We start from the raw sequence: 14,037 nt of genomic DNA, 5'->3' as shown, positions 1-14,037 counted from the left end.
GAATTTTGTAAAGACTGAAATAAATGGAAATCCGAAGATGCTATGTCTGATGAATATGGCGGATGAATCAGAACTTCCCAGCCAAGCTGTAAGAGTTTTTGCCTGGTCATCAAAGAAACATGTGGTCTTGTGTTATCCTGATGGAAGATTATGCGTTTTCTGTTGACTAATTCTGGACGCTTTTGGTCGAGTGCCGCTTTCAGTTGGTCTAATTGGGAGCAGTACTTGTTGGAATTAATCGTTTGGTTTTCCAGAAGAAGCTCATAATAGAGGACTCCCTTCCAATCCCACCATATATACAACATCACCTTCTTTGGATGAAGACCAGCCTTTGGTGTGGTTGGTGGTGGTTCATTTCTCTTGCCTCAGTGTCTCTTCCCGTTCCACATTATTGTACAGTATCCACTTTCCATCGTCCGTCACAATTTGTTTTAAAAACAGAACGTTTCCGTTATGTTTCAGTAGAGAACTGCATGTGGAAATACGGTCAAGAAGGTTTTCTTCCCTTAACTTATGTGGAACACAAACATCAAAGCGATTAACATAACCAAGCTGGTGCAAATGATTTTCAACACTTGATTTGTATATTTTGAGTATGTCAGCTATCTCCCACGTGGTACAACATTGATTGTTCTTAGTTAATGTCTTGATTTGATCGCTGTCAACTTAAACTGGTCTACCTGACCGTGGAGCATCATCCAGGGAGGAATCTCCAGCATGAAACTTCGCAAACCACTTTTGACATGTTTCATCGGTCACAACACCTTCTCCATACACTGCACAAATCTTTTTTTTGCGCTTCAGTTGCATGTTTACCTTTCTTGAAATAATAAAGCATAATATGCCAAAAATGTTGCTTTTTTCTTCCATCTTCAATATTAAAATGGCTACACAAAAATTCACCAATTTTGGTAAGTTCTTTTTAAATGCACGCTGATATGACAGCTGTCACAATACAGTCTAACAAAATTGTTCCGAATGAAGTTAAAGACAACTAAGCGCTACTAGAGCCATCTTATGGGAAAAAAACGCCAAACACACCTTTTGGCCAACCCAATATTACCTAAATATGTATTGAAAATTCATAAGCATGTGGGTTTATGTATACATATATAGCTCATATGAAAATAAACTATGCCATGTAGATATTAGTAGTTCCTAAGTATTTAAATGCTAAAAATAACCTGTATTAGTATATATATATATATATATGTGTGTACATGTGTGTAGTTATAAAAACAAATATTAATAGGGTAATATTTTTTGCTTTAGTTCTTAGAGTAATAATAAACATATGTCATACTGCAAAGAGTATACCTTCTTTAAGTACAGGAATCATGGTATATTCTATTTTTGATATCCTGTGTTTTATGTTTTCTTATAGTCACTATTTTATACTTTATATTCTTTCCTCCACCCTTATTTCCCTGCATAAAATGCTGTGATTAAGAAAAAATAGGCTTCTAAGTTTATATACCTATAATATATCTCTAAGTACTTAATGTTTCACTGAATATATAAAGTTAATGGATTATGTATTTTTCTTTTCTAGACTCTAAAAAAAATGAATGCTATGCTGGACAAAATGCCTCAAGATGCCAGGAAAATACTCTCTAACCAAGAAATGTTCATTCTCATGTAATAATTTGTACTATATTTCTTTAATTAGTGGTTCAAGTCAAGAATTTAAAGGATGTTTTATAAGGCAAATAAGGCAACCATGAGTTGCCTTAATAATTAAAACTGATAAACTCTTGTAGGTTTCTGATTTAATTTACATATATGTTTTCTGCCAAAGTCTGTGATACTAATCAATTGTAAATTTTGGTGAAGTTTTTTTCCCCCAAACATATGAGCTTTCTAGTTAATTGATACTTGTCTAGTATATATAACCTGTTGTTTTGATTCACAGGAGTAGTATGGGAGAAAGGATTTTAGATGCCGGAGGTAAGTCTGTTTTTTTCAAAATGTTCATGTTTGAAATTACTCCAAATTTATTAATAGACTATAATATCTAATTAGTCAAAATAATATTAACATTATAATGTAGTAAAATTATGCGAGGGAATTATAAACTAAACTAAAAAAATAAGTGTGATAACAGGAGTTGTCAAATATAATTTGTGCCTAGTGGTAGGTTTTTGAATAATAACTTAATTTTCAAGTAGATTTGGATTCCTTTTGTGAAGAAATTTCTTAAATGTATTTTATGAAATTAGGAGGTTTAATATTCTTGGGATTGATAGATTTGTTTGTAAACAACGTTTCTATTAAAAGAGCTCAAATTTTCTTTCCATATGAGAAAATTTTGATGTAGTGATTTACATATAGAACAAACCACTGGTTTAGAGTACTTTAAAATAACTTTAAATATCATGATATGCAAAAGGAAAACAAAGATTACCTGTGATTTATAGACTTTTGTATGAGTTATTTTGCAATTCACAGCTCTAATAATGGAATGGAGGAATCTTTGAACATTTAGGAGTTTCTTTTAAATATCCTTAAAAATATTTTTTTACTCCTTCTATTAGTAAACTTATTTTGTTATTTGGGCTATATTCATGCCTGTAATGATGAGATGTTTCTAATCTCTATGAAGAAAATGACAAAAGATGAGTAAATTACACTACGTTCCTTATTACTCTTGCTTGTTCTAACAACTTATGAAATGTATTGACTTTTATAAACTTTAATTTTCATAATTTCAAATAATACATTAATTTTTTTTTAAGATTATGACTTACAAGCGGCTATCATAGAAGCTTTATGTAGAATGACCACAGAAAAACAAAGGCAAGAACTGGCGTGTCAGTGGTTTTCAATGGATTTTATTGCTAATGCATTTAAAGGAATTAAAAACTCTGAATTTGAAACAGTAAGTAGTGTAAAAATAACAAATTAAAAAGTTTTTTTAAATTACTCTGTTTTTTAAAAGCTCTCTCTTTTTTAAAAATTAGGATTGCAGGATATTTCTCAACCTTGTAAATGGCATGCTTGGAGACAAAAGAAGGTAAACAATGCAAAATACAACCATTTAATGATAAAGAAATAGAGTTCAAGGAAGAGCACACAATGGTAGGCTGAAATAATCCTCCACTGGTCTTATTTTGCTTTGTACTTTTTAGAGGAAAGAATACATTTTTATTTAATTAATATTAATTAATAACTTTGTCTAAAATTGGTTTACTGTATTTCAGAATTGCATATATATTATAAATTTGGTATTTAAGGAACAATAAAAATCTGGGTATAAATATTACTTGAGCTACCTCCTTCATACACATACTGGAATAAAAATACATAGCAAACATAAATCATCTTCTTTTATAATTAACATATTGTAAGGATGTTCTTTCTGCAGTTATTTAATCTCAAGAATGGTCATGGAAGGCTAGGTAGTATAAATTTTTATCACTTTTGACAATGACAGAAGAGGTATTTTTGTAGTGCAGTGCCTGGCACCTTACCGGTGTTCAGGACACATTGGATTGAATGAGTTCACATTTAGTTTACCTGCTAAGGAAATGAAAGATAGGGTGAGGGTTGTGCGCAGGGAGTCACACTATTTGGATTTGAATAACAGGTCCCCCTCTTCCTGTTCTAATGTTGGACAAGTTATTTAAACTTACTCGCCTCAGTTTCCTTAGCTGTAAAACAAGAATACTAATAATATCTACCTCATACGTTTGTTGTGAAGATTAAATGAGATGGTTATACACTTAGTACTTATAGTAGTATCTGACCAAGAAAGTATTCAATGAATTCAGCCATTTTTATTAGCAGTATTATTCACTTCTACTCTTCTTTTCCCATATAACCTTATGGGAACTTCCACTGTATCAGTATCACTAGTATAAGCTAAATTAGCAATCTCTGTTCATAGTCGATAACATGAAAAGTAATTTGGTTCAGTCACTTTAGTCAAAATGGTAGGCTGAGTAGTATCCTCAAAGTACTATGCTGTCTTTCGGAAACAGATTTCCCATGAACTCTCACTTTAAAGAGTAATAAAGAAGGAAATATGATTTTATTTAAATTGTTGTCACTACTGCCTGATTTCCTTTTGATCCTAGGTGTGATTTGTATGGCAAGTGAAAATTATGCTGTGAAGGCTTATTAATTTTTTCTTTAATTCAGACTACTTTTTATTTCAGGGTCTTTACATTTCCTTGTTTATCAGCATTTCTTGATAAATATGAGGTAAATTTTAAATTTAGTATGTGTTTTAGTTATTAGATGAATTTTGATGCAAAGGTCAAGTGAATTGTAGGTCACAAATTGACAAGAACATTAATGTTAGTCATAATTAGATCACACATACAGCTGGTCTTGTATTCTGGATCTAAGTGACATTTTATGAAATGGCACGTTTGTAGCCAAGGATAAGTGAAATATAAAGGTTGTACTTCAAATTTTCTTATGTTTCCTTAATCAAGCCCATTATTGTTTATCATTCATGAATATATTCAAACATGAAAATATTTTCAACCTTTATTTGTACTTGGAATATTTGTGATTTTTGGGAGCTAGCTAATTTCTGTGTAAAATATTAAGCAGCATTTCTTTTGGTTGTTTCTAAATTGACTTAAATGCTGTACTTGCCCGCTCTTTATCTTCCCATACCTTCCAGCTCTACTCTTTCCTTTTTTTAAAAAACTCAACCATGAATATAACATCATAATTTTCTGTTGTCACTTTTAAAAGCATAGTATATTCTAGTTTTCTATGTTTATTTTATTAGTTGCAGATACCATCAGATGAAAAACTTGAGGGATTTTGGATAGATTTTAATCTTGGGAGCCAGACTGTATCATTCTACGTTGCTGGAGACAATGATGTAAGCTTTAGATACCTCTGTACCATTTTGTGTGTGTGTGTGTGTGTGTGTGTGTGTGTCTGTGTGTGTATAATGTTGTAATTCAACTTAATATGGATTTCTTTGATATTTATTTTCTCGCTATTTTAATAGATTTCAATGTTAGCTCTAGTAGTTTTGATGAGCATGGTAACCTATCAAGTTAATTAGAAATGAAAATTATTTCTGATGTCTGATTGCAAGAGAAAAATGCTAAAATTTAATACTAGTGTTTAAATATGAGCTTTTCAGAAATTAATAACATGTTAATTATTAAAATTTAACATTCACATGAACAAAGTGAATTGAATCTAGAAAAGACAGCAGTTACTCCAGTACAGAAGCACTCAGTTAAAAATAACATTAACAGATGATGACAAATGGTCTTACCTTATTATTTCATAGAATCTTCTGTTTGAAAATAGTGAGGGATTAATTCTTTTTTTGTTTGTTTGTTTACATCTTTATTGGAGTATAATTGCTTTACAACGGTGTGTTAGTTTCTGCTGTAAATCAGCTTCACGTATACATGTATCCCCATATCCCCTCTCTCTTGCATCTCCCACCCCTCTAGTTGGACACAAAGCATGGAGCTGATCTCCCTGTGCTTTGCAGCTGCTTCCCGCTAGCTAGCTATTTTACATTTGGTTGTGAGGGATTGATTCTTATGGTGGTACTTAGAAGTGAATTTTAGTTATTTTCTTTCTGTGCTATATTGTAACTATGTTTAAACTTTCCAACCAGGCGGTATGTTTTCTACTGACCTCTTTAACCTGAGGAAAATTCTTGAGGCCTTGTTTCCAAATAGCCACCACTTAATATTTGCTACATTTGCATACTTCTAGCTCAAACTGTATGGCCAAGATCTGAGTAAGAGTTGATTTGCATTTACTAATCTGAATGCGGCTGCTGACAATACAATGAGGCTTTAGTCTTTTTAGTCTCTCTCTTGTAAAATCCTGCCTTTTGTTCCAGGTAAACTCTTTATAGACAAACATTAACCAAATGCCTCTTAGGATTTCCATGTACTTTTATTTCTTTTTAGAGTACCTTTTTAGAATGCTTAATTAAAATTGAGCTCCAAAAACTAGCACTACTTCTCAGGGGTACTGATGGTTTTCATTAGTGTATTTATTCTTGCAGCGTTTTTAGGTGTATTTTTAACTGGATTTTCTTCAGGAAGTGGACTTTCATTTTGGGAAAAGAGGATAGAATAGGACTGATGTGGTTCCTGACTTCACTCACTTGGTCTAATGGATGATTCAGACAAGGATATAGTAATTTTAGTATTATACTTGATGGGGATAGTATAAAATGCATTTATAAGTATTAAGTGCCTCCTATGTTCCTGTCACTGATCTAGAGATGCTGGGAGAGAGTTCTTCTCACAGAGATATTTAGACTCCTCTCCCCTTTGGATTTCTATAGCAGTAGTGCATTCTCCCTGTCTTCAGGCTTACTCTCCTCAAAGCCATTCTTCCATATTGTGGCTGCTTAAAACCCTCCCTTTGTTTCTTTAACATGGTGTTTGAGGGCCTTTATGACCTGGCCCCTGACTATTTCTCTGATAATCAGACTGTTCTCTGTGCTTTCTGTGTTCTAGCCACATTCTTTTTTTTTTTTCTTTTCCTCTAGATCATGCTCTTTTCAAGTCTTTCTACTTGCTGGTTCTTCTGCTTAGGAACCTCCGGATCTTTGCATCTTAGTTCCTTCCCAGTTAGATTTCAGCACAAATGTCACCTCCTTATAGAGGTATTCCCTGGTAACTCAGTCTGAAGTAGCCACCCAGCCACATTATATCACACTGGCCTCTTTTTTTCTTTTATAGTAGTTATTGCTACTTAAAATCCTTTTGTTTATCTGTTGTTTTTTTCTGTTTTTCCCCCCGTAGAACATAAAATTTATTAAACCAGGGACATGTCTTTTCTCATTTATGGCTATTCAAGGGCTCATATTTATTTTAAGAATGAATATATAGAATACTCAAAGAACTGAAAGATACATAGTATTGTTAGTGCATAGAGTTCAAAGGATATTGGAAAGAAATAAGGCAGGCAGTATAGAGCCAAAGAAGGATTATAAGTAGGAGGCAACATCAGTTCAGTGAATATTTAATAAGAACTTACTGTATGCCAGATATATGCTAGACACTGAGCATCACATTCATGTAAAAGATTCTCCTGGTGGGGATCTCGGAGAGGCAGCAGTGAGTGGTGGCGTGAAGCGAGATCTTAATTCCCTGCCCAGGAGTTGAACCTGGGTAGCCTGGATGAAAACCAGGAATCCTAGCCACCAGACCCCCTGGCTCTTGCCCCCAGTGAAAAATGCATTTCTTACAGAGGCAAAAACTGTAAAAAAAAAAAAAAAAAAAGAAAGGTACAAAGTTTATTATTTAGAGACATAGCACAACAACTAGTGGGAGAGCACACAGAGAAACACTTTGTTTAGTTAAGACGGAAGCAAGGCAGAGATGCACACCGGGCGAGGAAGGGTGTGGGCCTCCTCCCTAATGAGGAGGAGTGCAGTAAAGAGGTGGTTAAGTCATCTATATAGGGCAGTTCTTCCTGGTCTTTGTTTACCTTTGGCCAATTATCTGGTTTCTCAACACCTGACCTGCCCTAGGACCCTCCCCGAGGTGCATGCGCAACTTTTTTCTAAGATGGATTTCAGCCCAGAGGCCTAGGGGATGGCCTTAGCATCACATATTACGGGGTGGTGCCCCCTCCTTTTTGAACCCCAAGGAGCCTTTCTGTGCATGTGCAATGTTTCCCTTGCACCAAGGATGGGAAATGCATGATGTCTTGATCTTTTAACAGGGTTTAGCCCCTCTCTGTCCCTGCCATAAAAGTGTCCAATGTCCAGTTATCTACCCTATTCCTGTTGTTGTTTCTTATATTGAAGTGCAGAGCTCGAAGTATAGACTGGAGTCTGGTCATAAATATGTAGTTCAGAGCCGGTTTGTCTCTTGCCTCAGGAAACGTAAACTTGGGGGTTGGGGGTTGTAATGAATGTCCAGCCTGGAGCCCATCTTCTTCTCACCCCAGGAAGTTGGAACAGGAGGCCAGTTGTAAATGTCTAGCTTGGGGCCCACCTATCTCCTGCCTCAAGGAGAACAGATTAAAAAGGGACAAGACCAGAGGCAGTTAGGAGACTTGCAGTAATCCAGGTGAGAGAAATCATGGTGGCACAGTTTTGGAAACTGACAGTGGGGATGGATGGAAATGGATGGATTCCAGAGAAACTTGAGGAGGTAGAATTGAGCAGACTTGGTAGTCTGTAGTAAAAAGAGGAAGGATTAATAAAACTTGGGTAACTGGATGGATGAAGATGCTGTCACAGGAGGATCAGTTTTGTAGGGCAAGATGATGAGCTCAACTTTGGATGTTTTGATTTGGAAGTGTTTGTGGGGTATTCAGCTGAAGATATCTTGTAGGCAGTTGGATATACTGGTCTGAAGTTGAGGTGAGAGAACTGAGCTGTAAGTGGAGATTTAGAAGCTCTCTGTATATAGATGATAAATAAAACCATGGGATTTAATGAGTGTCTACATGACAGAACTGTGAAAAACACAAATTTATACAGGATAGGTAGAAGAGACTCTAGCCTGAAGGATACTTGACGAATCAGCCAAAAAAGAACAAATTAAAAGGGTATCATGTTATAGAAGACAAAGGAAGGGTGTTTTATGAGCGGAAATGATGAACACTGTCAAAACACGTTAAATAAATAAAAACTGGTGATCCATGAAAGAGCAGTTTCTCTTAAGTGATGAGGATTTAAGCATTCCTGGAAAGTTGAAATATTTGTAGAGGAAGTAAAGACAAGGGAGAGAGAACAGTAGAAGCTAAAGTGAGATGTGGATTCAAGGGAGGGGTTTTTGTTAGGTACTTTAAGGATAAGAGTTTTAAAGTTGATGGCTGGGGTGACAGAGATTAAATAAAAAACAGGTCAAGAGGAGGAGAGTGTAGTAGAGGGAAAGTAGGGGGTGAAGATGAAACAAGTAGGCATAATATATCAGTAACTGTTGAAGCTGGGTATGGCCATATTTTGGATTCATTATACTATGATTTCTATTTTTTATAATCTGTTTGAAAATTTTTATAATGTAGACATTTTTTCAAAAGGAAAGCTTTGAACCAGGTGCCTCCATGTATGAGGAAGAGTCACTTTAAAGTTAGTAGATGATAACCGATAGGTCTGTGTGCCAGCTGGCATGTGCCGCAAAGGAGCAAGGTTTTTACACACAGAGAAATGTGAAGCTGCTCAAAGTGTTGGGGAGAGAGGAGGAGACCAGCCCTTTCCTCCCAACCCTGAGGTTTTGAGGTCTGGGAGAATTATTAGCACCTTAACTGGAGAAGGCTATAATTATAATAGTAGTAGTGCCCTCAAGAGTACAGACTGGTTTCAATTAAGGCAAATAAGGGAGGGAGTTAGTGAAGAGATTGAGGACTTAGCAGAATTTCTATACAATGAGTGGTCCTTAAATAGCAAAAGAATTGGATCTATTTTCATCATAAGATTACTGAAGGTTTTAGGATCCCATCTTTTAGGAATGGTTCTAATTTTTACCATGACTTTTTTGTGTGAATTCATATTATTTTATTCACTTATACAAATTTTCAATGAAAATACTTGGAAGGGGAAAACATTTTAGGTTATTATTCACATGCATTCAGTGTTTGAATCTAAGGACAATCATCAATTAATGAGTGGGAATTGGGGGATGAATATGATCACACAACATTTCAAAGGAAGAAATGACAGGATTTGGTAATATTTTTTAAAAGGGTATACTCTAATAAATATGAATGGCTAGTCATTCTTTGCTTTGGGTTAAGAATAGGAAACCATAAAAGTAGTCAATACTGTCATTTACTTTTAAGAATGAACAAATAGATTAAATGCAACAAGTATAATATATTATCTAGTCAATTGATGGAGCAAGAAATGTGTTATATCAACCAGTTACTTAGTGATACTTATTAAAAATAATAATAATAACCTTTATTGTTTGTATAACTTAAAATGGTGTTTAAAGGAGCCTTAAAGCAAGAATGAATTATTATTTATGATCAAAACCTGTTTTTAAATTTAAGAATCATCAGTGGGAACCAGTCACTGTGCCTGAGGAAGAAGTACAAATATACAGCATTGAAGGTATTAAACTTGTTTTTGATATCTTCTTGATTCTGCTCGAGTAGAAGTTGCCCACTCTATGGAAAAACACAATAGACTGATGAAAGCAGATCAACATTTCCATATGTTCACATTCATAAATTTGATAGTTCAATATCATCAAATTCCCTGACCCCGCATTTCCCCCAATATCTTATATTTATTTCCTTCTCTATCTAGTCTAAAACCCATGATCAGCCACTTTCTTGTCAATACGTGCTGTACAAAAATCATACACCTTGGCAGACCGGCACCACTCCAAATTCAGATATCAAGACATATTTTAGTTATCTCAGTGGGCAGGTAGTGGTATCTCATGATAGCTTTTATTTGCATTTTCCTAATAACCAGTGATGTTGAGCACTTTTTCATGTGCTTGATGGCTACTCATATATCTTCTTCGTGAAGTATCTGTTTAAATATTTTGTCCTTTTTTTTTTTCTTACTGGACTGTCTTTTTTATTATTAAGTTTTTGAGTTCTTATGTATCCTGGATACGAATCCTTCGACAAATATATGTTCTGTGAGTATTTTCTCCCTATCTGTATCTTGCTTATTCATTTTCTCAGTGGTATCTTTAATGAGCAGAAGTTTTTAAATTTGAAGTCCACATGATCAGGTTTTTTTTCATGGTTATTGCTTTGTGTGACCTAAGAAATTTTGCCTACTACCAAGTCACGAAGATGTTCTCCTGTTTTTCTGTAAAAACTTTATGGTTTTAGCTTTTATGTTGAGGATTATGATCCATCTCAAATTAATATTTGATTATGGTATAATATAGGAGTTAGGTTCATTTTTTCATATGGGTATACAGTTATTTCAGGACTCTTTGATGAAAAGGTTTTCCTTTCCCCACTGGACTTCATTGATTCCCTTGTTGAAAATCAAATGACTGGTAGAAGTGCAGGTCTTGATGCTGTAGTCCATTCCATTGATCTGTTCCCTATGCCAGTACCACATTGTTTTAATTACTGTAGATTTATAGTGAGTCTTAAAGTGAGATAGTGTAAGTCTTCTAACACTATGGGTTTTTTTTTTTTCAAGACTGTTTTGGAAATTCTAGACCTTTTGAATTTCCATGTAAATTTTAAAATTGGCTTATCAATTGCTACAAAAAGCCTGCTAGAATTACGACTGGGATTGTACTTTGATATCTGGAGAAATAACATTGTAACAATAGTTACACTTCATTGTGATGTATTATTTTATATATTATTGGAATTGATTTGCAAAATTTAGTTAGGAATTTGGTATTTCATGTTCTAGAAGGTCTGTAGTTTTCTTTTCCTATAATGTCTGGGTTTTTTTTTGTTTTTTTTTTTTTTTAAGTTTCAGAATCAGGGCATTGTTAGCTTCATAGGCTGAATTGGCAAGTATTCTATAGTCTTCAGTTTTCTCTAAGAGTATGTGTAGAATTGGTATTGTTTCTTCTTTAAGTACTTGGTAGTATTTACCAGTGAAGCAATCTGGGCTTGCACTTTTACTTTTCTTTGCTGAAGGCTCTTAACTACAAATTCAATTAATTTAATAGATAGAGGGTTTTTCTGGTTATCTTTTTTTTTTTTACCTTGAGTAAACTTTGGTAATTTGTGTCTTTCAAGTAATCCTGTTGTCAAATTTATTGGCATAAAGTGGTTTATAATGGTCCCATCTTATCTTTTTACTGTCTGTAGATTCTGTAGTGATGGTCCCCCTGTTGCTGCTGATACTGCTAAATTGTATCTTTTTTTCCTAATCAGTCTGAGAGTTGTATCAATTTTATTGATATTCTCTAAGAGCCAGCCTTTAGTTTCATCGATTTTTCTCATTTTTGTGTTTTGATTTTCAATTTAATTGATCTGTGCTCTTATATCTGTTCTTTTCTTCTGCTTACTTTAGTTGTAATTTGCCTTTCTGTCTCTAGCGTCTCAGGGTGAAGCTGAAGTCATTGACCTGAGACCATTTTTTCTCTTTTAATATAGCCATTTAGTGCTTTAAATTCTTCCCCTAAGTACTTCCTTAGCAACATCCTACAAATTGCCCTGTGCTGTGTTTCCATTTTCATTAATTTATTCTTTTTAAATTTCTCTTTTGGTTTCTTCCTTGACCCATAGGTTTATTTAAAAGTGTTTTATTTAGTTTCTATATACTTGAGATTTCAGGGATATTTTCCTGCTACTGATTTCTAACTTAATTTCATTGTTATGAGAGAGTATACTTTGTATGATTTTTGAGAATCCTTTTCAGTATATTGACACTTATTTTATGACCCAGAATATGGTCTCTCTTGATGGATGGTGTGAGTGCACTTGAAGGAATGTGTATTCTGCTGTTGTTGGGTGGAGGGTTGGGTTGATAGTGTTGTCATATATCCTCCCTCATTGTCTACCTCCTTGTTCTGTCACTTATTGAGGGAGGGGTATTGAAGTCACCACTAGAGCTGTGGGTTTTTTTCTGTTCAGTTCTGTTATTTTTTTGCTTCAGATATTTTGAATTTCTGTTATTAGTTTTATAAACATTTAGTGGTATTATCTTTTCTTCATAAATTTATCATTATGAAATGACTCTTTTTCCTGTGGTAATATTCTTTGCTCTGCAGTCTACTTTATATTAGTATACTCTCTCCAAGTTTCTGTTGGTTAATTATAGCATGGCTTAGCTTTTCTTTATTTTTAAGTCCTTTGTGTCTGTATTTAAAGTGGGTTTCTCATAGGCATCATATCCTGATACTGGGCATCATATCAGAGACTGTCAGTGTAATCTGACAGTCTCTGCCTTTTGTGGTTTTTAATGTGATTATTGATTTGCTTTAAATTCATCATCTAGCTTTTGTTTTTTCTATGTGCCATCCCATCTGCCACGTTTCTTTTCTTTTTCTCTTTTTCTTCTTTGGTGTTAATTCATTTTCAGTGGTTTCATTGTATTTCTTTTGTTGGCTTTATATCCACCTTTTTAGTGGCTGATTTACGGTTTATTTTATACATATTTAACTTAATAGTGTGTATGTTCAAGTAATATTATACCCCTTTATGAATAGTATAAGAACCTTGTAGTAGTAAAGTTCCATTTTTGCTTTCCTGACCTTTGTGCCATTGCTGCCAATAATGCTAAAAATTTTTTCGCTTCTGAATGTGTCAAAGACCTCATATTATGTGTAATGATATTTTTCTTTATGCAGCCAATTAGTTTTTAAAGAGATTTAAAAAGTGGATTAAAAATTATTTTATATTTACTCACATATTTACCATTTCCTGTTCAGCTTTCATCTGTATAGACCCAGATTTCCATCTGGTATTATTTTCCTTCTGCCTAGTATTTCTTGTCCTGCAGATATGCTGGTGATGAGTTCTTTCAGCTTTTTTATGTCAGAGAGTCTTTATTTTGTTTTTATTTTGCAAAGTATTTTTGATACATATAGAATTCTAGATTGCCTGTTGTCTTCCTTTCAGTGTACTTGAAAGAGGTTACTCTGCTTTCTCTTGGCTTGCATTGTTTCTGATGAGAAGTCTGTCACTCTCACGTTTGCTCCTTTTTGTTTAAAGTCTTTTATTCCCCTGGCTGATTTTAAGATTTTCTCTTTATTAATAGTTTTAAACATTTGATTATAGTGCTTTAGTGTAATTTTCTTCATATTGTTCGTTCTTGAGGTTCATTGAGCTTCCTTCTAAAGTTTTTATCCATTGTTCTTCAAATATTTTTTTCTGCTCCTTCTTTTTTCTCCTCCTCTCTGGAGGCTCTGATTACATATATACTAAGCTATATGAAGTTCTCCCATAGCTCACTTATTCTCTGGGTTCTCCACCCAAACTCCAGGCTTTTATTTCCACTCTCTTTTTTCACTTCGGTAGTTTTATATTGCCGTGTTTTGTTGCTAGTTAATACTTCCTTCTGCAGTGTGTAACCTGCTTCTGTTCTATCCTGTATAATGTTTATCAGGCATTATATTTTTCATCTCGGGAAGTTTGATTTGGGTCTTTTTAAAAAATTTTATTTTATTTATTTATTTTTGGCTGTGTTGGGTCTTC

The 14,037-nt window shown here is 34.1% G+C and overlaps 1 protein-coding gene across 1 annotated transcript in view; it reads left to right on the top strand.

Annotated features, from left to right (window-relative positions):
- SYCP2 (synaptonemal complex protein 2) overlaps positions 1-14,037 on the top strand; it is a gene marked incomplete at both ends in the record, with an annotated part of 58,401 nt that overhangs the window by 6,728 nt on the left and 37,636 nt on the right. Inside the window, 7 exons of the mRNA XM_079719587.1 lie at positions 1,553-1,638; positions 1,913-1,947; positions 2,736-2,878; positions 2,961-3,013; positions 4,158-4,203; positions 4,745-4,840; positions 9,955-10,015. Of these exons, the coding sequence (XP_079575713.1) occupies positions 1,553-1,638; positions 1,913-1,947; positions 2,736-2,878; positions 2,961-3,013; positions 4,158-4,203; positions 4,745-4,840; positions 9,955-10,015 (520 nt within the window). The remainder of the gene's footprint in view (positions 1-1,552; positions 1,639-1,912; positions 1,948-2,735; positions 2,879-2,960; positions 3,014-4,157; positions 4,204-4,744; positions 4,841-9,954; positions 10,016-14,037) is intronic.

This window comes from Hyperoodon ampullatus, assembly GCF_949752795.1.
Source record: "Hyperoodon ampullatus genome assembly, chromosome: 14".
Lineage (NCBI taxonomy): Eukaryota > Metazoa > Chordata > Mammalia > Artiodactyla > Ziphiidae > Hyperoodon > Hyperoodon ampullatus.
This window is presented reverse-complemented; position numbering and strand designations above follow the sequence as displayed.